This window comes from Ranitomeya imitator, chromosome 4, assembly GCF_032444005.1.
Source record: "Ranitomeya imitator isolate aRanImi1 chromosome 4, aRanImi1.pri, whole genome shotgun sequence".
Lineage (NCBI taxonomy): Eukaryota > Metazoa > Chordata > Amphibia > Anura > Dendrobatidae > Ranitomeya > Ranitomeya imitator.
In genome coordinates this window covers 22,113,356-22,137,543 of record NC_091285.1, presented here as the reverse complement: position 1 = coordinate 22,137,543, position 24,188 = coordinate 22,113,356, and the positions used below count along the sequence as shown (strand labels likewise).

The following is a 24,188-nucleotide window of genomic DNA, read 5'->3' as shown; positions in this document are numbered from 1 at the left end:
GGAGGTGAGCTGTGACATCACCTATTGTGAATGGTGGATCCTGTGTTATCTACTGTATATAGAGGTGTTATCAGTCATTGTACAGGAGGAAGAGGAGGTGAGCTGTGACATCACCTATTGAGAATTGTGTTTCTGCTCTATAAAGAGATTTTATCATTTTTATAATCCTGTCTTTGACGATAATGAAACTGCGGAAAAGTCTTATGGTCTTCTGATCAGAACAGGAAGTGTGTCTATTATTCCAGAGGGAAAATAACACTTTTTCTTTATTCAGAGGAATATGGGAAGATAACTTTACCATGTAACATAAAAACCTCATTTAACCAATATCGCATTTCCTGATGATGATTCTCCTCTCTATCAGCCAGAGCTTATATTCTTTCTGCAGAGGAATTATATGGCGGATGTCCACATCATGTTTAATATGGGGCTGTCTGACCGCTAGTCCTCAGCTCTCCATGGAAGTCATTGCTGGGGCAATTTTGCAAAAGTTTCCATAGTTTAATGAAGTCTAAGGGGAAACATTTCTCCTTAACGTCTCCTTAACGTCTTAAAAACTTATGAGTTATGAGTTTCTGCTCAGTTTCTGTTCTGAAAAGTCGGCAAAAAAAAGCTTCAAAATGTCTTCCTCTTGATAAACTTGTGAGTTTCACACTTTTTTTAAGAGTTTTTGGTGCGCAAAGTCTCCTAAAAAAATCAAGACTTCTCGAAAACCTGGAGCTTTTGGTGTTTGACTAAGATCCACAAGAAATCCGCCTGAAAAAGTTGAGTTTTTCCAGGAGTTTTTGGAACAGAAACTTAGGAGAAACTGGGCATAGAATGTCCAAATCTCAGTTTTTGTTCTGAAAAGTCGGCAAAAAAAGACTCCTTCCCCGGCGGCCGTCACTTCTTTAAGCCGCTCCGAGGTTGTCGAAGAAGTGATGTAAGATGGAACATGTGCACAGCAATGTCATTTTACGGGACGGTACGTCATCACGCGAATTCCGGGAGAAAGACGTTGTGTGTACGTACCCTAACTTTATCTGCACATGGAGCCTTTTATCAGACTTTTCGCAGCAGAAACTGAGCAGATCCTCCAAGATCTTGAGGGGTCTTGAATTGTCAAGAAGGATTTTGAGAGTTTCTGCTCCAAAACCTCGTAATAAAAAAATCCCTCTCTGTTAGTTTTACATTGGTCGGCATTTTGCTCACTTTTTTTTTTGCTGCAGTCCAATCACAAGGTTGAAAAAAAAAACTTTTCTGAGACTTTTCAAAGCATCTGTAGGAATAAGGGAAGGAGGATGAGGAGAGAGGAGACATTGGACCGGACGGCACCATATGGGGGGAATTATAGAGGAATTTTGAGGGATTTGCAGAGGATTTTGGGGGACTTGTATATATAAGTTCCTAGACTGTAAAAGTGGCTTTCATGATGGTGGCCTTTAAAATTTGTTTCTCGAAATTTCGAAAACACTTTTTTTTAGGAACATCCCTCGTTCAGACAGTTTTTCTCCATCTGCTTTATCTCTTGTTCTGAAGGTCCTGATTTTGGGAAGTTTTCCTTTATTGTTAAGTCAAAACCTATTTTTTCTTTTCGGGCTTTGATCACAAATTTCAAAACAACCACTTGTCCTAAACGGTCAGCCATTACTCCAGATTAGATGACGGTGGCTTCTTTGAAGCCAAAGTGAATGACAAGGACACAAAACCCTTTGAACACCTGCATCTAAGAGCAAACTCAAAGGAAATGTCTGACAATCTTCAAACACGTCCTCTCCGGTGACTGAGGTTTTACGGGCTCAGAACGTGTCCTTCAGAATAAGCCTCATGACAGAACGTTGGTGTATGGTTTGTCTAAAAATCATTAGAAAAAGCTTAGAAAACTGATATTCAAAAGTAGGAGATGAGTGTCAGCTGAAGGATGTCCAAGTAAGAGGCCAAACGAGGGGGACGGAGGGTCTGAAACATATTACACAAAAGTTGTCCGAGCGTGCTGATTTCAATAGGACCTTCTGCCTATGTAATTTGTAGGGAGCGGGCATGTTGGACTTTGTAAAAAACATTACTTATCTTGTACTAATTCTAGAGCTGCACTCACTATTCTGCTGGTGCAGTCACTGTGTACATACATGACATTACTGATCATGAGTTACATCCTGTATTATACCCCAGAGCTGCACTCACTATTCTGCTGGTGCAGTCACTGTGTACATACATTACATTACTGATCCTGAGTTACATCCTGTATTATACCCAAGAGCTGCACTCCCTATTCTGCTGGTGCAGTCACTGTGTACATACATTACATTACTGATCCTGAGTTACATCCTGTATTATACCCCAGAGCTGCACTCACTATTCTGCTGGTGCAGTCACTGTGTACATACATTACATTACTGATCCTGAGTTACATCCTGTATTATACTCCACAGCTGCACTCACTATTCTGCTGGTGCAGTCACTGTGTACATACATTACATTACTGATCCTGAGTTACATCCTGTATTATACCCCAGAGCTGCACTCACTATTCTGCTGGTGCAGTCACTGTGTACATACATTACATTACTGATCCTGAGTTATATCCTGTATTATACTCCACAGCTGCACTCACTATTCTGCTGGTGCAGTCACTGTGTACATACATTACATTACTGATCCTGAGTTACATCCTGTATTATACTCCAGAGCTGCACTCACTATTCTGCTGGTGCAGTCACTGTGTACATACATTACATTACTGATCCTGAGTTACCTCCTGTATTATACTCCAGAGCTGCACTCACTATTCTGCTGGTGCAGTCACTGTGTACATACATTACATTACTGATCCTGAGTTACATCCTGTATTATACCCCAGAGCTGCACTCACTATTCTGCTGGTGCAGTCACTGTGTACATACATTACATTACTTATCCTTTCTCTTCCGGCTTAGCTTTATACTATCATCGTTCTTTCCTTCTATGGCAGACATGTAACAATCTCTGGCTCCTCTTGATTTGCCAAAGATTCATGTCATTATTGTAAAGTGTCTGCCATTTGGCCCTAAACCTCTCCACGCGATCAAGCATACAATGGGATAAATCATTCAAGTCGAAGACAGCTGTAGACCGAAATGCGTTTAGGGCATGATGTAAGAATGTCCATGTTTATCCCTCATCAACCAGTTGGCTGACATCTTGGTTTCGCCCATGTCATTGTTTATCCTGATGACTTAATTTGTATCTGAAATTTGGTTTTCAAATGAGGACATTTGGCCGATTCCGAAAACATGTAACGCGTTTCTTGCTCCTCTGTCAATGTGTCCTTGGCTCTGACATTGGATGAGATTGTACAATATTATTATTCACTGTGTCTGATGGATGGTGGGAGTGAAGACGATGACGCGAATGGCTGCTTGTGTATTTATTTGTCTGGATGAAGAAGAGATTTTTGTTTATGTAAATTTTTGACTGTTACGTGTAGACTAATGCTCATCTGAAGCTTTGATGGTACCATGAGGGCGGAAAAAGTAGAGAGGGATCCTGATAATTGAGGCATAGGGTAGATATATCGGGTGGAGGGGCAGCATTGCACAAGGGAGCTGGTGAGTAAGGGGCCGCAAAATTTTCCTTTACCAGTAACAAAAATGGCAGGTGGAGGGTCCTGCTATGGGGTTTGCATTGGGTCCAGAAGCCTCAAGTCACACCTTATGAAAAAGCACCCAACAAACTCTTATGGTCAGTACACAAGGAGCTACCCAAAGGAAAGTAATTTCAAATATGGGATTTATAGGACAAGGCTTCCAAGATATATCGGAACATAATTAAGGGAGACAGAACAAAAATTGGGCAGTTGGGAGGGTCAAAAATCACTTAAAGGAAATCAGACACACTGTCTAATGTGTAGGCTCCATGTTTTAGAGCAAATTGAGCTGAGCAGATGGATATATATTTTTGTGAGAAAATATTCAGCACTACTAATAGTTTATTCATTTCTCAATTTGGGCTTAGGAGTCCGGTGGTTGTTCTTACTCGATGACTGACCGCCCACTGGACTCCTAAGCCTAAAATAAACATAGGTTTCAATGAGAAAATTCCTGAATCTTCTCGCATATATATCGATCTGCTCAGCGCCTCCTGCTCTATAACAGGACGCCCACAGATTGAACTGGTTTATGGGTTCTCTTTAAAGGTAATGTCCTGTATGTCTAAAAGGGTGAGAAGATGCCACGGTTGAGGGTCCTTTTCTCAAAATATGGGTGTAATGTACTTGGTCAAGTAGCAGGACTTCGTTGGGGTAAGTCGACAATATCAGTGGGTTGGCTTTGGTGGTTTATGGTGGTGTACCAATGTTAGGGTAATTTTTGAGGACATGTCTCGGTTACATTCCTAAGAAGAGATCTGAAATATTAGAATCCTTAGAATTTTTGACATTTTTATGTTTTTCAAAATTTAAGAACGTATTTGAAATTTTACACCAAAAATTACAAAAAAATGTATTAATCATCACTGCTTTTTATTATAAACCCAGGAAAGGGATCTAATGCTTGTAACGATGATGAATGATGTGTTACGTTTTCCTGCCAAGTCGTCCATACATCGAGCGTGGCGGACATTTGACAGCCTCACACTTCTACATGGAATTTCTGGAATATCCATACAGGCTCCTGAAAAATATTCCTTAATACTTAACATAAGAAATGATCTGATTTGGGGAACATTGGGCGACTAAATTGGTGGAAATCTCTATATCTACTTGGCCATGATAGCAGTTGTGGTTCCGGAACGTCCAGAAAACCACAGGTTGGAAGTCAATGTCGTAGGAGGCTCCAGAAGTGGCCGTTCCTTCCGTTCACAGACACATTGGGATGCCCATGCCTTGCAACACGTTTCTTTCCTATGTTGGATTTTTGGCTTTTTTTTACCTTACTGGGTCTACAACGTTGGATGGCTTTGAGATGGTAGTTTAGGGGCAAGCAGCTTGTGTGTAGACCCATGGACCACAGACCACCAATATCAGTGTTTTTTTTTAGTTATTTTATAGTACTATTATCAGATATTATGTATAGAGCAATTATTGGAGCACTGTATGTTGGTATTATTTGAAGTTTTTACTAAGCAAAGCCAAAAAGACAGTCATCCCAAACATCAATAATGTGAATGTCCTATATGCTCGAAATACATAAATACCCATATACTAAATCAAAAGGTGCAGAACCCAGTTGATAAGGAAATATAGATGTTCTATTAATAATAATAAGCATGGCGAGAGTAGGTACATATAACACAAGGAGGAGAACAATGCATTCTCGATGCTCGTTTCGCCAAATGGCTTCTTCTGGGGCTGTAATACTGTACATATATTTTCCAACATTTAAGTTGGTAGTATAAAGATGTTTAAGCCATGCCTTCAATTTTGCCTGATCACACACTTTTGGGTGGGGTTTACACAAACCCAATCCCTTTCTAGTTCAGGAACATCCCAAATTGGCCAGGATTGCATCTGAAAAATGAAAGCATTCCTGGTAGTATAATGTTTTTGCAGATGATGGCAGCACGACTATAGCAGTGCATCGCACTGTTATTTAGGCACTATCCTGAATGATGCTAATATATTGGCACTATATGGTTTACTGTATGGCAGTGCACTATAAGGGGGGATGCAACATAATTGTACTGCTCAGGGCATTATACAATGCCGTACAGGAGTAATAAGAAGTATGGCGATAGTAGGCACAAGGAACACAAGGAGGAGAATGCCCATTGAGAAGAATGCATGTTTGATGAGCGTTTCGCCAAATGGCTTCATCAGGGGCTGAAGCACTGTAACATACTTTCCAACATTGGAATTGATAGTATAGGGATGTCTTACACCATCCCCTCAATTCTGACATGACCATATACTTTTAAGCAGATTTTAAGCAAACACCATTCCTTTCTGGTTCAGAACACTCCCAAGGTGACCAGAATTGCATCCGAAAAACAAAGATATTACAGGTAGTATACATTTTTTTTACAGATGGTGGCAGCACAACTGTAGCAGTGTATTGCACTGTTATTTAGGTACTATCTTGAATGGTGCTGATATATCGGCATTATATGGTTTACTATATGGCAGTGCATGATATGGGGGTGCCAACATATTGTACCGCTCAGGGCATTATCCAATCCAGTACAGGGGTAATAAGAAGCATGGAGATAGTAAAAACAAGGCAGGGAAAATCCACTAAGAAGAATGCATGTCTGGTGAGTGTTTCGCCAAATGGCTTCATCTGGGGCTGAAAACTGTAAACATACTTTCCAACATTAGAAATGATAGTATAGAGATGTTTACAGCATTCCCTCAATTCTGACACGACCACACACTTTTATGTGGGGTTTACACAAAAAACATCCCTTTCTGGTTCAGGACACTTCCAAAGTGACCAGAATTGCATTAAAAAAAAAAAAAAAAGATATTACTGGAACCGTAACATTTTTTTTCCTTCTCTTCCAAGAAACTTCTTTTGTTTTGAGCTGGGAAATGCCGTCTGAAACCTTTACTGCTCATTAAATAAATTTCCAGAGTCAGAGTCATTGAAGCAAGGACAACAATACGGTTATAAAACCCAAGCCCAATAACTGGTGGGAGGGGAATAGGGGGTCCGTCGTTGATATTGCAGCCCCTCTCATCATTACTCTTCAGCCACAAAAACTTTCTGTATTGAAATAGTCATACAGGGCCCTGATTCATCACTCGCGTTTTTTATTTTTTTAAATACACTTTTCTTTTCTTTTCTGCAGGTTTTATGCTCCAAATTCTTAAAAAATTTCACGCACGGTTCATGAATTTTGTGCAAAGTCAACATTTTTTTGTCTTTAACCTTTGTTGCAACTTTTTAGGGCAAAAAGTCACACGTTTCACTAAAGGATGAACCAATTGCACAAAAATATTTGTTCCAAATTTGTGGCAATTTTTTTAATGTTTTTTTTTTCTTTTTTCGAAAAGTGGCAAATGATGAAGTCGGCTAAAACATCTGAAAACCCTGAATTGTAAAATGGCAATAAATAAATCAACAAATAAATAAAAATAGAATTATTCTTACCGTTAATTCGGTTTCTAGGAACCTTCCACGACGGCATATGGAGGTTGTCTCTTTGCCCTAATGGGGAACAGGAAACACAGAGAGGTTTAAAAGGACCTCCCACCTCCCACCTGCCAGTGACTTACAACTGAAACCATAGCACCGGTTTACCTTCTGAATCCCAGAACTAGTCCAGGAATATGTATCGGGTGGGAAATTAGTGCCGTCGTGGAAGGTTCCTAGAAACCGAATTAACGGTAAGAATAATTCTATTTTCTCTAGTCATTTTCCACGACGGCATATGGAGGAATACCAACTAATTTGGCACTAGGGAGGGACAACGGCCTGCAGAACTTTACGGCCGAAGACTAAGTCCTTATTGGACAATACATCTAATCTGTAATGTTTAGAGAAAGTATGAAGTGAAGACCACGTTGCTGCCCTGCAGATCTGCTCTGGGGATGCACCTGCTCTTTCTGCCCAGGAGACTGACGTAGATCTTGTTGAATGGGCCTTGATCCCTACTGGAGGTATTTTGTTTTGAGCAAGGTAGGCTTCCGTTATAGCCTTTTTGATCCATGTAGCAATGGTACTTTTAGCTACTTTTTTACCCTTATTTTGCCCAGAGGGATGGACAAAGAGGTTATGATCGATTCTGAAAGCACGGGTCTGATCTAAGTATTGCAGCACAATACGTCGGACGTCCAGAGTGTTGAATCTTCTTTCTTCCGAATTTGCAGGATTATGGCAAAAGGTTGGTAGAACAATCTCTTGGGAACGATGAAAATCAGAGACTACCTTCGGAAGAAAAGAAGGATCTAGACGAAGTACTATTGAGTCATCTCTCACTAGAAGATACGGCTCTCTTATAGATAAGGCTTGTAGTTCACCCACTCTTCTAGCCGAAGTTATGGCTACCAAAAATACAGTTTTATAGGCAAGATTTTGAAGAGAGCAGGAGGACAAAGGTTCAAAGGGCGGGCCTGTAAGACCTTGAAGCACCACATTAAGATCCCATGGGGGAACTATTATCTGTTTTCTAGGATTCATCCTAGTTGCTGATGTTAAGAATCTTTTGATCCAGCGATGACCTGCTAGATCTTGATCAAAAAAGGAGCTAAGTGCCGAGACCTGGACTTTGAGAGTACTGGGCCTAAGACCCATTTCTAAGCCTTTTTGTAAAAAATCTAAGATGTTAGGTATATTAGGCTTGAGAGGGTCTGGAAGGTTAGGTAAACAAAAAGACGAAAACTTTTTCCATATTTTGTTGTATATGGCGTTGGTTACTGGCTTTCTCGACTTTTGGAGAGTAGCTATGACGGGGTCCGATAGACCTTTTGCTTTCAACACGTGGGCTTCAGTAACCACGCTGCTAAGTTCCATTTCTGAGGGTCTGCGTGGAGAATAGGACCCTGAGAGAGGAGATTGTTCTTTTGAGGTAATATTACCGGTCCATCCACTTGTAGTTGGATGACCAAGTTGAACCAACTTCTCTTGGGCCAAAAAGGAGCTATCAAGATAGTCGGAGTCCCTTCTGATCGTATCTTCCTTAGAACCTTTGCCAGGATTGGGATTGGCGGAAATGCGTAGGCAAGCTGGAAGTGCCAATCTTGGACTAGGGCATCCAGACCTCTGGGATTGCCTCTTGGGTTCAAGGAAAAGAAGGTTTTGACTTTTGCGTTCTGGTAAGAGGCAAAGAGGTCGACCTCTGGAAGACCCCACTTTTGAACTAGCATATTGAACGTCTGAAGATCCAGGCTCCATTCGCCAGGATGAATGTCCTGGCGACTCAGGTAATCTGCTTGAATATTTGCAGTCCCTTTTAGGTGAATTGCCGTCAGGGACAGCAAGTGTTTTTCGGCCCAATAAAAAATTCAAGCGGAGATCTTTTTCAGACTGAGGATTTTTGTACTGCCCTGGTGCTTGATATGAGCCACCGTGGTCATATTGTCTGAATAGATCTGGACATGTTGACCAGTAATCTGACGGCTTGCTGCCAACAGGGCCTCTTCCACAGCTTTGAGTTCTCTGAAATTTGACGATTTGTTGCTGATTGACTGGTTCCAAAGACCTTGGTAAGGAACATGATTTATTATGGCTCCCCAGCCCCTCCTGCTGGCATCTGTCTTGATTGTGACTAGCGGAAGCTGAATCCAACTTACACCTTTCAGGAGGTTTGTGGAATTCATCCACCATGTTAAGGATGCTTTCACTCGACCGGGTGTGTGAATCCTTTTTATTAGAGTGCCAGGACGACCATCCCATCTGTCTAGAATGTGGGTTTGAAGAATTCTCGAGTGAGCTTGAGCGCAAGCCACTGATTGTATGCAGGCTGTCATGGAGCCTAAGAGAGACATTCCCTCCCGAAGAGTAGGAAATCTCGTCTCCTTGAATCTTCTGACTTTTGCTACTAATGGTAGCCTGTGATCGTCTGGGAGAAAGGACATCTGTTTTGCTGAGTCCAGAACCACACCCAAGAACTTTCTGTTTTTTGAGGGTTGAAGCTGTGATTTCTTCATATTTGGAATCCAACCCAGAGACTTCAATATCTCCAAAGTGGTTGACACATGGGACATCAGGGTCATCTCGGTGGGGGCTACTATCAGGAGATCGTCCAGGTAGGGCACTATGCAGACACCTTGACTCCGGATAAATGACACTGCTTCTGCCATGATTTTGGAGAATACTCTTGGTGCTGAGGAAATGCCGAAGGGAAGGACTCCAAACTGATAGTGCTCCACACGATGACTCCCCTGTATCGCAAACCTGAGGTATTTTCTGTGTCTCGGGTGGATAGGGATGTGAAAATATGCATCCTTTAGGTCGATGGTTGCCATAAAGGAGTGATGTCCTATCAGAGGAATTGCAGATCTTACAGACTCCATCTTGAACTTGCGATATTTCACATGTTGGTTTAGACCTTTTAGGTTTATAATAATTCTTACATCCCCTGAGGGTTTGGGTACTTAAGGTACCGTCACACTAGACGATATCGCTAGCGATCCGTGGCGTTGCAGCGTCCTCGCTAGCGATATCGTCCAGTGTGACAGGCAGCAGCGATCAGGCCCCTGCTGTGCTGTCGCTGGTCGGGGAAGAAAGTCCAGAACTTTATTTGGTCGCTGGACTCCCCGCAGACATCGCTGAATCGGCGTGTGTGACACCGATTCAGCGATGTCTTCACTGGTAACCAGGGTAAACATTGGGTAACTAAGCGCAGGGCCGCGCTTAGTAACCCGATGTTTACCCTGGTTACCATCCTAAAAGTAAAAAAAACAAACAGTACATACTTACCTACAGCCGTCTGTCCTCCAGCGCTGTGCTCTGCTCTCCTCCTGTACTGGCTGTGAGCGTCGGTCAGCCGGAAAGCAGAGCGGTGACGTCACCGCTCTGCTTTCCGGCCGCTGTGCTCACACAGACAGTACAGGAGGAGTGCAGAGCACAACGCTGGAGGACAGACGGCTGTAGGTAAGTATGTACTGTTTGTTTTTTTTACTTTTAGGATGGTAACCAGGGTAAACATCGGGTTACTAAGCGCGGCCCTGCGCTTAGTTACCCGATGTTTACCCTGGTTACCGGCATCGTTGGTCGCTGGAGAGCGGTCTGTCTGACAGCTCTCCAGCGACCAAACAGCGACGCTGCAGCGATCCGGATCGTTGTCGGTATCGCTGCAGCGTCGCTAAGTGTGACGGTACCTTAAGAACAGCCGGGAATAATGTCCTTTTCCCTGTTCCAAAAGTGGAACTGGGGAGATCACATTTGATTTCATAAGATCCCTGAGACCTAACGTCAATAAACTGTGATCTCTTGAAGTCGGCAGGGTAGTAATTTTTAGACCCTGAGGGGGGGGAAGAAATTAACTCTATTAATAGGCCCTCCTTGATGACATTGAGGACCCAGTGGGAACTGGTGATATTTTCCCACTGACCCACATATTTCGAGAGTCTCCCCCCTACCGGGTCGGAGTCATTGCTTGTCCTGTTGGGACTGTTGCTGCTGCTGCTGGGGGACAAAAATATTTTTCCCTCTACCTTTTGCGTAACTCCACCTGCCGGTTTTGCCTTTCCCTCTTTGAGGGGGCTGAGACTGTGGGGCACGAAAAAACCGTTTTCTCGGTTGTTTTTGCTCCGGGAGTGCCTTTTTCTTGTCAGTAGCCTTGTCAAGAATATCGTCTAAGGCCGGACCGAAAACATAATCTCCCTTAAAGGGTATAGCACACAACTTGGCCTTTGAGGTGATATCACCGCTCCATATTTTAAGCCAGAGGGCTCTTCTAGCAGAGTTGGAGAGTACGAGAGATCTGGCAGCCACTCTAACAGATTCTAGAGAAGCGTCAGCCAGAAACCCAGAGGCTCTATGCAGGATGGGAAGTGAATCTAATAACTCACCTCTCGGGGTACCCTGAGATATATGAGACTCTAATTTCTCCAACCAGCAGGAGAGGGCCCTGGCAACACAAGTGGAAGCGACATTGGCCTTAAGGATAGACGTAGAAGTTTCCCAAGATTTCTTTAGGAGACTTTCAATCTTTCTGTCCATAGGATCCTTTAATTGTGAAGAATCCTCAAAAGGGAGTGCTGTTCTTTTGGCGACTCTAGCCACCTGCACATCAACCTTTGGAATGTCCAATTTGATTACTTCACCCTCTAGAGGAAATCTATGCTTCATTTCTGCAGGGGTAGTGAGGCGTTTCTCAGGCTGTTCCCATTCCTGATTAATCATACTAACGATGTTAGCGTGCACCGGGAACCCCACTCTCTTCTCCGATCTGAGTCCACCAAACATCTGATCCTGTACGGACTGTGGTTCATATTCCTCTTTTAGGCCCATAGTATTACGGACAGCAGATACTAAATCCTCAATATAATCTGAGGAAAAGAGGTATTTCCTGACCTCAGCTTTAGGTGATACAGGATCTTCCCAGCCCACAGATGAAGTATGGGAGAGGTCTGAATCAGAGTCCGATTCGACCACCTGAATTTTCCTCTTTTTAGCTGGGGAATGTGGTGGCGGAGGTGGAGGAGTAGTAAAAGCTGCTAACGAAGATTGCACCTCCTGTTTTACTAAGGAGCGAATTTCATCCAGCAGAGATGGTTGCTCAGCTTTTACAATCTTGTCAGTACATGGCTGGCAGAGTCTTTTGTCCCAGTTAAGAGGGAATTTAGTAGAACAGACTGGGCACTTCTTTTTAATAGCGGCTTTAGGGGCAGACTTCTCTACCTGAAATGACAAGGGAGAGGGGAGTGAGGACATTAAACCCCCTATAGGTACTACCTCCCGGATCCTATCCCTGCAAAACACTTACTGTAGCAGGGGTAGCGCTGGGCTCCGCAGATGCAGGGCACAAGGAACCATCCATACTGGGAAAAATAGTCTTACCTCAGTGGTGGTTCAGCAGGGTTTAAGAACGCTGTCCGCACCTGCCTCCAGCAATCAACAGTTCCCCCTCCCCCTCCGGGATCCATGTGAGGGGACGCCATCAGTCCGACACGCCGGCCGGCGAACCCGGAAGAAGCGGCCTCCAGGAGAACGAAGGACCGGAAGTGATGCAATGGAGGGGGAGAACGCCGAGCAGCTCATGGAGGAGCCCGGCGAGGGATCCCAGGCCTGCTTTGCCCTCGTGGGGGCGCGGGAAGGCCGGGAGGGGGTCCCGAGGCACCTGCATAGCAGGACGACGGGAGCAGCAGGGGAGGAGGCGGAGCGCGACCATCAGCTGCCCGGCTATAACAGGCAGAGCCTGCACAAAGGTACCGCAGTCGCCGGCCACAACAGCACCTGGAGACCTCTCCCTGTCCCATGGGGAACAGGAAAGACACTGGCAGGTGGGAGGTGGGAGGTCCTTTTAAACCTCTCTGTGTTTCCTGTTCCCCATTAGGGCAAAGAGACAACCTCCATATGCCGTCGTGGAAGGTGACTAGAGAAAAACAGGTTAGCACATATAAAATAAACTTTAAAAAAAGGATGAATATGGCACAAACATAAAAACAAGGAAAAAAAAAACAATAAAGGCGAAAATGATGAAAATGATGAATAATATGTTGTCTGTTGCAGCTGCTGCTGAGGTGAAGGCCGATGTCTGCTGCACCAGCGGGTACGAGTGGGCATCACTCAATCAGGACTGTGCCAGCCTCCCTACTCTCTCAGACTCAGACAAACAGTGCAGGTGAGTGAAATACAATTGTGCCATCCACTAAAAACTTTAAGGGGTTAGCTAACAGCAAAGTAATACTGCAGTGTCCTCCATGTCTCACAGAATGTGGCAAAAATAATATCTGTCTCCTCTGATCAAGATAGAAGTGACAGGTTAGGTCCAGAGTTATGGTATGGTAATGTTAGGGTTAGGGCTAACGGTAGGGCTAGGTTTAGGGATAGAGTTATTGTTAATTAATGTTAGGGCTAGGGGTAGTGCTAAAGTTAATGCTAGGGTTAGGGCTAATGTTAGGGCTAGGTTTAAGGATAGAGTTATTGTTGGCTAAGGTTAGGCTAGGGTTAGGGCTAGGGCTAAAGTTAGTGCTAGGGTTAGGGCTAATGTTTGGGCTAGGTTTAAGGATAGAGTTATTGTTGGTTAAGGTTAGGCTAGGGTTAGGCCTAAGATTAGGGCTAGGGTTAAGGATAAGGTTAGGGTTAGAGCTAGGGTTAGGGCTAGAGTTAGGGCTAAGGTTACGGCTAAAGTTAGTGCTAGGGTTAGGGCTAATGTTTGGGCTAGGTTTAAGGATAGAGTTATTGTTGGTTAAGGTTAGGCTAGGTTTAGGGCTAAGATTAGGGCTAGGGTTAAGGCTAAGGTTAGAGCTAGGGTTAGGGCTAAAGTTAGGGTTAGGGTTATGGCTAAAGTTAGTGCTAGGGTTAGGGCTAATGTTAGGACTAGGGTTAAGGATAGAGTTATTGTTGGCTAAGGTTAGGCTAGGGTTAGGGCTAGAGATAGGGTTAAGGTTAGGGCTAGAGTTAGGCTAGGGTTACGGCTAAGGTTAGGGCTAGGGTTAGGGCTAGAGTTAGGCTAGGGTTAGGGCTAAGGTTAGGGCTAGGGTTATAAAATAGTTATCTAAAAATAATGTAATAAATTATCTACAAATTAATGTCAGGCCATAGCTAACTTTTAAAAAACAGAAAAGGTTGAAAACGTTGGTGAAAAGTCAGGAAGGGATCCTTGAGCCTCATCTCACTTGTAATTTTATGACAGCAACCTGCCGAGAGAGCTGTCAATGAAATTAGCTCCCCATAGTTTGTAAGCTTGCGAGCAGGGCCCTCACTCCTCCTGGTATCTGTTTTGAACTGTATTTCTGTTATGCTGTAATGTCTATTGTCTGTACAAGTCCCCTCTATAATTTGTAAAGCGCTGCGGAATATGTTGGCGCTATATAAATAAAAATTATTATTATTATATATTTTACAATTTTACACTCTTTCTTTCTAATCCGTGCTAGGTTTAGGGCTAGAGTACAAGTTAGACTAGGTTTAGATTTATGCTAGGGTTAGGGCAAAGGTTAGCGTTAGACTTGGATTAGGGCTAGGGCATAGGTGAGAATAGAGCTAGGTGTAGGATTATGTTAGAGTTAGGGTAAGAGTTAGAATAGGGTTAGGGCTAGGGTAAAGTTGAGAATAGGGCTAAGTGTAGGGTTATGCTAGGGTAAGAGTTAGAATATGGTTATGTTAGGCTAAAAGTTACAATAGGATTAGGGCCAAGGTTAGGCTACGTTCACATTGGCGTTCCGCCAATGTGCGTCGCTGTTGCGCCGGCGACGCAGCGGCGACGCGCCCCAATGTTTAACATAGGGGACGCGTGCGTTTTTAGGGTGGCGTTTTTCGACACTTGCGTCGTTTCCGATGCTAGCGTCGGACGCAAGAAAATGCAACAAGTTGCATTTTCTGTGCGTCCGATTTTGGTCAAAAAACGACGCACGCGTCGCAAAACGCACGCGTTTTTGCGCGTTTTTTCGTGCGTCGCCGACGCAGGGCGGCGCAACACTAGTGTGAACGTAGCCTTAGGGCTATGTTAAGGTTAGGGCAAGGATAAGAGTTAGAATAGGGTTAGGGCTAGGGTAAAGGTAAGAATAGGGCTCGATGTAGAGTTATGCTATGGTATGAGTTTTAAAGGGTTTTGTTAGGGTAAAGGTTACAATAGTATTAATGCTAAGGTTAGGGTTATGTTCGGCCTAGGATAAGAGACTAGGATTAGGGATATGGTAGGGATAGGGCAAGGGTAAGAGTTAGACTACAGTTAGGGTTATGCTAGGGTAAAGGTTAAAATAGGGTTAGGGTTAGGGTTATGCTAGGGTTAGGGCAAGGGTTATGCTAGGGTAAATTTTACTTCAGGGTTAGGGTCATGATAGGGTTGGAGCTAGTGTAGGCGTTAGACTAGAGTTAGGGTTATGCTAGCATTAGGGCTAGGGTTTTGCTAGGGTAAAAGTTTCAGTAGGGTTAGGGACATGGTAGGGTTTGGGCTAGTGACAGACTAGAGTTAGGGTTAGTGTAATGCTAGGGTAAAGGTTACAGTAGGGTTAGGGTTAGGGTTAGGTCAGGGTTAGGGCTAGGGTTTTGATAGGGTAAAGATTACCGTAGGGTTAGGGTCATGCTAAGGTTTGGGCTAGTGTAAGAGTTTGACTAGGGTTAGGGCTAGGGTTATAAATTAATTACCTATAAACATAATGAAATGATGTAATAAATTGTCTACAAATAAATCTTAGGTAGGCCACATCCAACTTTTCAAAAACATAAAATGCTGAAAACGCTGCAGCACGTGCACTTTCAAACACAATCCTAGTAAATATGTGCCAAAAAAGTGTGGGGTTTAAGTAAGTGGGCATAATCATTCAGCTTTCCCATATACAGGGTTATATTGATAGACACTAGAACTGACATATCCCTATTTTTCCAATGGTGATGTACGCAATAAGACAAAATAAAATATATATGTAATGGACATCCCCTTTATGATCCTTGAAAAAAAAAACAAAAAACAGCGCCGCTCCTGTGGCTGTGCTTGATATTGCAACTCATTCACTTAAATTAGCTGCAATACCAGACATAGCCACCGGATGTTAGTGGCGCTGTTTAAAATAAAAAATAAAGAAAATCCTTCTTAAAAAAAAAAACTACAAAGATTGAATAAAACTAATAAGGTACTGCCAAAGGCAAAAAATAATAACTGCAGAAGAGGATTTTAAAGATATAGTGAGAGCTTGAATGATGAATGTATCCTGAGCGCTCACGGGTAATTCCTTATCTACCTGATCCTCGTAAATCCTTCACCAGCGTCCTATACTTTAGGGGGTGCAGATGTAGGGTTAGAAGAACACGACTCTCCAAATCTTATGAGTCGGAGTCTGCTATCTGTTGGCTCGGGGGCTCCCTGGCGCTACATAAAAGGGATCTTTCTAAGCCTTTAGCTAAACACAAGGAAACGGCGAAACGGCTCAGAGAAGCGAATTAGGAAATCCTCTTCCCTTTGAAAGTTCACTCCTGGGAGACGAGGAACCACATGTGAGCGCTGCTCTGGAGCTGGCGAGCATCTGATGTCCAGATACGCCGTCTGCTACTCTCTGGGCGAAACATGAAGCTCCTGGGCCCCAATACTAAACTGTGGATCCTGTTTTATCTACTGTTGTGTGAAAAAGTGTTTGCCCCCTTCCTGATTTCCTATTCTTGTGCATGTTTGTCACACTTAAATGTTTCCATTCACGAAAGAAATGTAAATGTTAGACAAAGATAACAAAATGCAGTTTTTAAACGAACGTCTTTATTATTAAGGGAAAAAGAAATACAAACCTACAGGATCCTGTGTGAAAAAAGCGATTTTCCCCTCTAAAACATAAATTAACTGTGGTTTACCACATCTTTGGGAAGCAGAGTTCACATTCCCTAGCCACACCCAGGCCTGGTTACTGCCACACCTCCTCTCAATCAAGAAATCACTTAAATAGGACCTGCCTGACAAAGTGAAGAAGATCAAAAGATCCTCAAAAGCTAGACATCATGCCGCGAACCAAAGAAATTCTGGAACAAATGAGAAACAAAGTAATTGAGATCCATCAGTCGGGAAAAGGTTATAAGTCATTTCTAAAGCTTTGGGACTCCAGAGAACCACGGTGAGAGCCGTTATCCACAAATGGCAAAAACATGGAACAGTAGTGAGCCTTCCTAGAGTGACCTGGTCACCAAAATTACCAGTGCAGTGACGACTCATCCAAGAGGTCACAAAAGACCCCACAACAACATCCAAAGAACTGCAAGTCTCACTTGCATCAGTTATGGTCAGTGTTCATGACTCTACCATATGAAAGAGACTGGGCAAAAATGGACAGCATGGCAGAGTTCAAAAACGAAAACCACTGCTGAGCAATAAGAACATAAAGGCTCGCCTCAGTTTTGCCAGAAAACATCTTGATGATCCCCAAGACTTTTGGGAGAATACTCTGCGGGCTGACGAGACAAAAGTTGAAAGTATATGCCCCATTACATCTGGCATAGAAGTAACAGCATTTCAGAAAAGGAACACCATACCAACAGTAAAATATGGTGGTGGTAGTGTGATGGTCTGGAGCTGTTTTTCTGGTTCAGGACCTGGAAGACTTGCTGTGGTAAATGGAACCATGCATTCTGCTGTCTACCAAAAAATCCTGAAGGAGAATGTCCGACCATCTGTTCATGACCTCAAGCTGAGGCACACTTGGGTTATGCAGCGGGAAAAAGATCCAAAACACAGCAGCAAGTCCACCTCTGACTGGCTTAAGAAAAAACTAATTAAGACTTTGGAGTGGCCTAGTCAAAGTCCTGACCTTAAGGGCTCATCTCCACTTGTGTGAGAAAAAAATGGTCCGATTTACGGACCGAAAAAACTGATGTAACGTCTGCGAGTGCCATGCGAGTGCCATGCGAGTGTCATGCGAGTGTCATGCGATTTTTTTTTTATCGCAACATCCGTATGACATCCGTATTGCTGTCCGATTTTTACGCACGGGTCTCCTTTGAAAAGCCGGTAATTCAGCGCAGAGTACAGTAAAATCACAGTGACAGGTTAGATGAGAGTAGATATATACACATAGAATAGGTATATATACATATATATATGTCAGGGAGACACCTATATATATATATTTATATTTAATACAGCGCTAGATAGCTTAAAAGCTGGTAATTCAATTACCGGCTTTTGCTTTCTCCTTCCTAAACCCGACATGATATGAGACCTGGTTTACATACAGTAAACCATCTCATATCACCATTTTTTTTGCATATTCCACACTACTAATGTCAGTAGTGTGTATATGCAAAATTTGGGCGTTCTAGCTATTATATTTAAGGGTTAAATGGCGGAAAAAATTGGCGTGGGCTCCCGCGCAATTTTCTCCGCCAGAGTAGTAAAGCCAGTGACTGGGGGCAGATATTAATAGCCTGGAGAGGGTCCACGGTTATTGGCCCCCCCCTGGCTAAAAACTCCTGCCCCCAGCCACCCCAGAAAAGGCACATCTGGAAGATGTGCCTATTCTGGCACTTGGCCACTCTCTTCCCATTCCCGTGTAGTGGTGGGATATGGGGTAATGAAGGGTTAATGCCACCTTGCTATTGTAAGGTGACATTAAGCTTAATTAATAATGGAGAGGCGTCAATTATGACACCTATCCATTATTAATCCAATTGAATGAAAGGGTTAAAAAAAAACACACACACATTATTAAAAATTATTTTAATGAAATAAAATCAAAGGTTGTTGTGATATTTTATTTAACGCCCAATCCAATCACTGAAGACCCTCGTTCTGTAAAAGAAAAAACATAATAAACCAACAATATACTTACCTTCCGCAGATCTGTAAAGTCCAACGATGTAAATCCTTCTGAAGGGGTTAAAACATTTTGCAGCAAGGAGTTCCGCTAATGCAGGCTGCTCCTCGCTGCAAAACCCCGGAGAATGAAGCTAAATATAGATCAATGAGCTATATTTAGCTTCATTTGCGGTGAGGCGCCCTCTGCTGGCTTTTCATAGATCGTGGGAACTTTCCTAGAAAGCTCCCAGGCTTTCTAGGAAAGTTCACACGATCTATGAACAGCCAGCAGAGGGCGCCTCACCGCAAATGAAGCTAAATATAGGTCATTGACCTACTTTACCTTCATTCCCTGGGGTTTTGCAGCGAGGAGTAGCGTTGCATTAGCAGAACTCCTGGCTGCAAAATGTTTTAAAGGGAACCTGTCACCTGAATTTGGCGGGACCAGTTTTGGGTCATATGGGCGGAGTTTTCAGGTGTTTGATTCACCCTTTCCTTACCCGCTGGCTGCATGCTGGCCGCAATATTGGATTGAAGTTCATTCTCTGTCCTCCGTAGTACACGCCTGTGCAAGGTAATCTTGCTTTGCGCAGGCGTGTACTACGGAGGACAGAGAATGAACTTCAATCCAATATTTCGGCCAGCATGCAGCCAGCGGGTAAGGAAAGGGTGAATCAAACACCTGAAAACTCCGCCCATATGACCCAAAACTGGTCCCGCCAAATTCAGGTGACAGGTTCCCTTTAACCCCTTCAGAAGGATTTACATCGTTGGACTTTACAGATCTGCGGAAGGTAAGTATATTGTTGGTTTATTATGTTTTTTCTTTTACAGAACGAGGGTCTTCAGTGATTGGATTGGGCGTTAAATAAAATATTACAACAACCTTTGATTTTATTTCATTAAAATAATTTTTAATAATGTGTGTGTGTGTTTTTTTTAACCCTTTCATTCAATTGGATTAATAATGGATAGGTGTCATAATTGACGCCTCTCCATTATTAATTAGGCTTAATGTCACCTTACAATAGCAAGGTGGCATTAACCCTTCATTACCCCATATCCCACCGCTACACGGGAATGGGAAGAGAGTGGCCAAGTGCCAGAATAGGCGCATCTTCCAGATGTGCCTTTTCTGGGGTGGCTGGGGGCAGGTGTTTTTAGCCAGGGGGGGGCCAATAACCGTGGACCCTCTCCAGGCTATTAATATCTGCCCTCAGTCACTGGCTTTACTACTCTGGCGGAGAAAATTGCGCGGGAGCCCACGCCAATTTTTTCTGCCATTTAACCCTTAAATATAATAGCTTGAACGCCCAAATTTTGCATATACACACTACTGACATTAGTAGTGTGGAATATGCAAAAAAAATGGTGATATGAGATGGTTTACTGTATGTAATCATGTCTCATATCATGTCGGGTTTAGGAAGGAGAAAGCAAAAGCCGGTAATTGAATTAACAGCTTTAAAGCTCTCTCACGCTGCATTAAATATAAATATATATATATAGGTGTCTCCCTGACATATATATATATACTAGATTGCGGCCCGATTCTAACGCATCGGGTATTCTAGAATATGCATGTCCCCGTAGTATATGGACAATGATGATTCCAGAATTCGCGGCACACTGTGCCCGTCGCTGATTGGTCGAGGCAACCTTTATGACATCATCGTCACCATGGCAACCATTATGACATCTACGTCGATACTGTGCCCATCGCTGAATCAGAAATGTGAGATGTCTACGTCCTTTATGACATCATCGACGCTGTGCCCGTTGCTGATTGGTCGAGGCCTGGCGGCCTCGACCAATCAGACGCGGGATTTCTACGTCCTTTATGACATCATCGTCGCTGTGCCTGTTGCTGATTGGTCGAGGCCTGGCGGCCTCGACCAATCAGAGACGTGGGATTTCTACGTCGATGCTGTGCCGGTCTCTGATTGGTCGAGGCCTGGCGGCCTCGACCAATCAGAGAGCCGGGATTTCCAAGACAGACAGACAGACAGACAGACAGACAGACAGACAGACGGACGGAAAAACCCTTAGGCAATTATATATATAGATATATACATACCTATTCTATGTGTATATATCTACTCTCATCTAACCTGTCAGTGTGATTTTACTGTACTCTGCGCTGAATTGCCGGCTTTTCTAAGGACACGGGTGCGTAAAAATCGGACAGCACTCACATGGTGCGAGTGCTGTGCGTTTTTTCTCTCGCACCCATTGACTTGCATTGGCGAGTCTCGTCCGAGAATCTCAGCAATACGCAGCATGCTGCGATTTTTTTCTCAGCCGACACAGATTTTTCTCAGTCCGATTTCGGCTGGGAAAAAAATCGCAAATGGAATGTCACCTATTGATTAACATTGGTCCGAGTGCAATCCGATTTTTTATCGGATTGCACTCGTCCGTTTTTCTCACAAGTGGAGATGAGCCCTAATAATGAGATGCTGTGGCATGACCTTAAAAAGGCGGTCCATGCTCGGAAACCCTCCAATGTGGCTGAATTACAACAATTCTGCAAAGATAGGGGGCAATCACTTTTTCACACAGGATCCTGTAGGTTTGGATTTCTTTTTTCCCTTAATAATAAAGAACTTTATTTAGAAACTGCATTTTTTTTATTACTTACTTACTTATTACAATGCTCAAGAACATTGCTTCTTTCTAGAAACAGCGCCACTACTGGCCATGAGTTGTATTTACAATGGGTTTAGGCTGCAATACCACATACAACCTGTACACAGGTGTGGCGCTGTTCCTGTAAGAACCTGCCATGAGGAATTACATTGACTTTTTTTCATGAAATATCAGATGTTTGTTTGTCTTACTGTTTTCCTAGATTAATCCAGGAGCAATGCTGCCTCAATCAGCTGGAGGACTTGCACTGTACGACCGGCATCAACATTGCCAACGAGAAAAACTCTTGTGATGCGAGTGACCAGGAGAAGGCGTCCAGCTGTGAAGCCCGGTTTGTGCAGGTGAGCGGAGATCTGCTGAGACTTGTGATCCTACAACAAGTTGGAGAAGTAGCGAAACAATGCATGGTCATGGGGGGGCACGTGCACAAGAGCGCACCATTTTTGGGATCAGTCAGACCCCAGAAATCAGGAATTCATCCCCTATCTATGTGTTAGAGTATAGCTGCAAACTGGGTGCATATCCATTAGGTCTCACCTGCCTACAAATTATTACCGCCCCCTAGCGGATACCCATTTTTATTACTTCCCCCCAGCGGATACCCATTTTTATTACCACCCTCTGGCGGATATCCATTTTTATTACCGCCCCCTAGTGGATACCCACTTTTATTACCGCCCCCTTGTGGATACTCATTTTTATCACCGCCCCCTAGTGGATACCCATTTTTATTACCGCCCCCTAGTGTATACCCATTTTTATTACCGCCCCCTAGTGGATTCCCATTTTTATTACCGCCCCCCTTGTGGATACCCATTTTTATTACCGCCCCCTAGTGGATACTCAGTTTTATCACCGCCCCCTAGTGGATACCCATTTTTATTACTGCCCCCTAGTGGATACCCATTTTTATTACCGCCCCCTAGTGGATACCTATTTTTTATTACTGCCCCCTAGTGGATACCCATTTTTATTACCACCCCCTAGTGGATATCTATTTTTATTACCGCCCACTAGTGGATACCCATTTTTATTACCGCCCCCTAGTGGATTCCCATTTTTATTACCTCCCCCTAGTTAATACCCATTTTTATTACCGCCCCCTAGCGGATACCCATTTTTATTACCACCCCCTAGTGGATACCTATTTTTTATAACCACCCCCTAGTGGATATCCATTTTTATTACCGCCCCCTAGTGTTATACCCATTTTTATTACCGCCCCCTAGTGGATACCCATTTTTATTACCGCCCCCTAGTGGATACCTATTTTTATTACCGCCCCCTAGTGGATACCCATTTTTATTACCGCCCCCTAGTGTATACCCATTTTTATTACCGCCCCCTAGTGGATACCTATTTTTTATAACCACCCACTAGTGGATACCCATTTTTATTACCGCCCCCTAGTGGATACCCATTTTTATTACCGCCCCCTAGTGGATACCCATTTTTATTACCGCCCACCTAGTGGATACCCATTTTTATTACTGCCCCCTAGTGGATACCCATTTTTATTACCGCCCTCTAGTGGATATCTATTTTTTTTACCGCCCACTAGTGGATACCCACTTTTATTACCGCCCCCTTGTGGATACTCATTTTTATCACCGCCCCCTAGTGGATACCCATTTTTATTACCGCCCCCTAGTGGATACCCATTTTTATTACCGCCCCCTAGTGTATACACATTTTTATTACCACCCCCTAGTGGATACCTATTTTTTATAACCACCCCCTAGTGGATATCCATTTTTATTACCGCCCCCTAGTGTTATACCCATTTTTATTACCGCCCCCTAGTGGATACCCATTTTTATTACCGCCCCCTAGTGGATACCCATTTTTATTACCACTCCCTAGTGTTATACCCATTTTTATTACCACCCACTAGTGGATACCCATTTTTATTACCGCCCCCTAGTGGATACCCATTTTTATTACCGCCCCCTAGTGTATACCCATTTTTATTACTGCCCACTAGTGGATACCCATTTTTATTACTGCCCCCTAGTGGATACCCATTTTTATTACCGCCCTCTAGTGGATATCTATTTTTTTTACCGCCCACTAGTGGATACCCATTTTTATTACTGCCCCCTAGTGGATACTCAGTTTTATCACCGCCCCCTAGTGGATACCCATTTTTATTACTGCCCCCTAGTGGATACTCAGTTTTATCACCGCCCCCTAGTGGATACCTATTTTTATTACTGCCCCCTAGTGGATGCTCCTTTTTACTACTGCCCCCTAGTTGAAACTCATTTTATTACTGTCCTCTATCTAGTGGATGCTCCTTTTTATTACTGCCCCCTAGTGGATGCTCATTTTTATTACTGTCCTCTAGTGGATGCTCATTTTATTACTGCCCCCTAGTGGATACTAATTTTTATTACTGCCCCCTAGTGGATACTAATTTTTATTACTGCCCCCTAGTTGATACTCATTTTTATGACCGCCCCCTAGTGGATACTATTTTAGAAGCATAAAGCATGAGGAGGACCCATCTCCTCTGAACGCTGCATTTATGGCATCTTCAGACTGGAATTCTTCCAACCTTTTAATTAATCCACCAAAAACGTTAACACATAAAGTCGCATTTTCCGTAAAATGTTGTATTTTTTTTCCGTGTTGGGGTGGAATATCTGGGGTATATAAAATCACTCCAGGTAAGGGAAGGAAAGGGGCGCAGTACATCTGCACTAAAAATGTGACTTTTTAAAAACGTCGCAATTGATGACCCAGCACAAAACTCTTTG

General features: G+C 43.4%; 1 protein-coding gene across 2 annotated transcripts in view; it reads left to right on the top strand.

Annotated features, from left to right (window-relative positions):
* Window positions 1-24,188, top strand: part of FBLN1 (fibulin 1) — a 59,896-nt gene that overhangs the window by 6,543 nt on the left and 29,165 nt on the right. For both annotated transcript variants that reach the window (XM_069763310.1, XM_069763312.1), the window contains exons 2-3: window positions 13,074-13,185; window positions 21,632-21,770. In XM_069763310.1, the coding sequence (XP_069619411.1) occupies window positions 13,074-13,185; window positions 21,632-21,770 (251 nt within the window). The remainder of the gene's footprint in view (window positions 1-13,073; window positions 13,186-21,631; window positions 21,771-24,188) is intronic.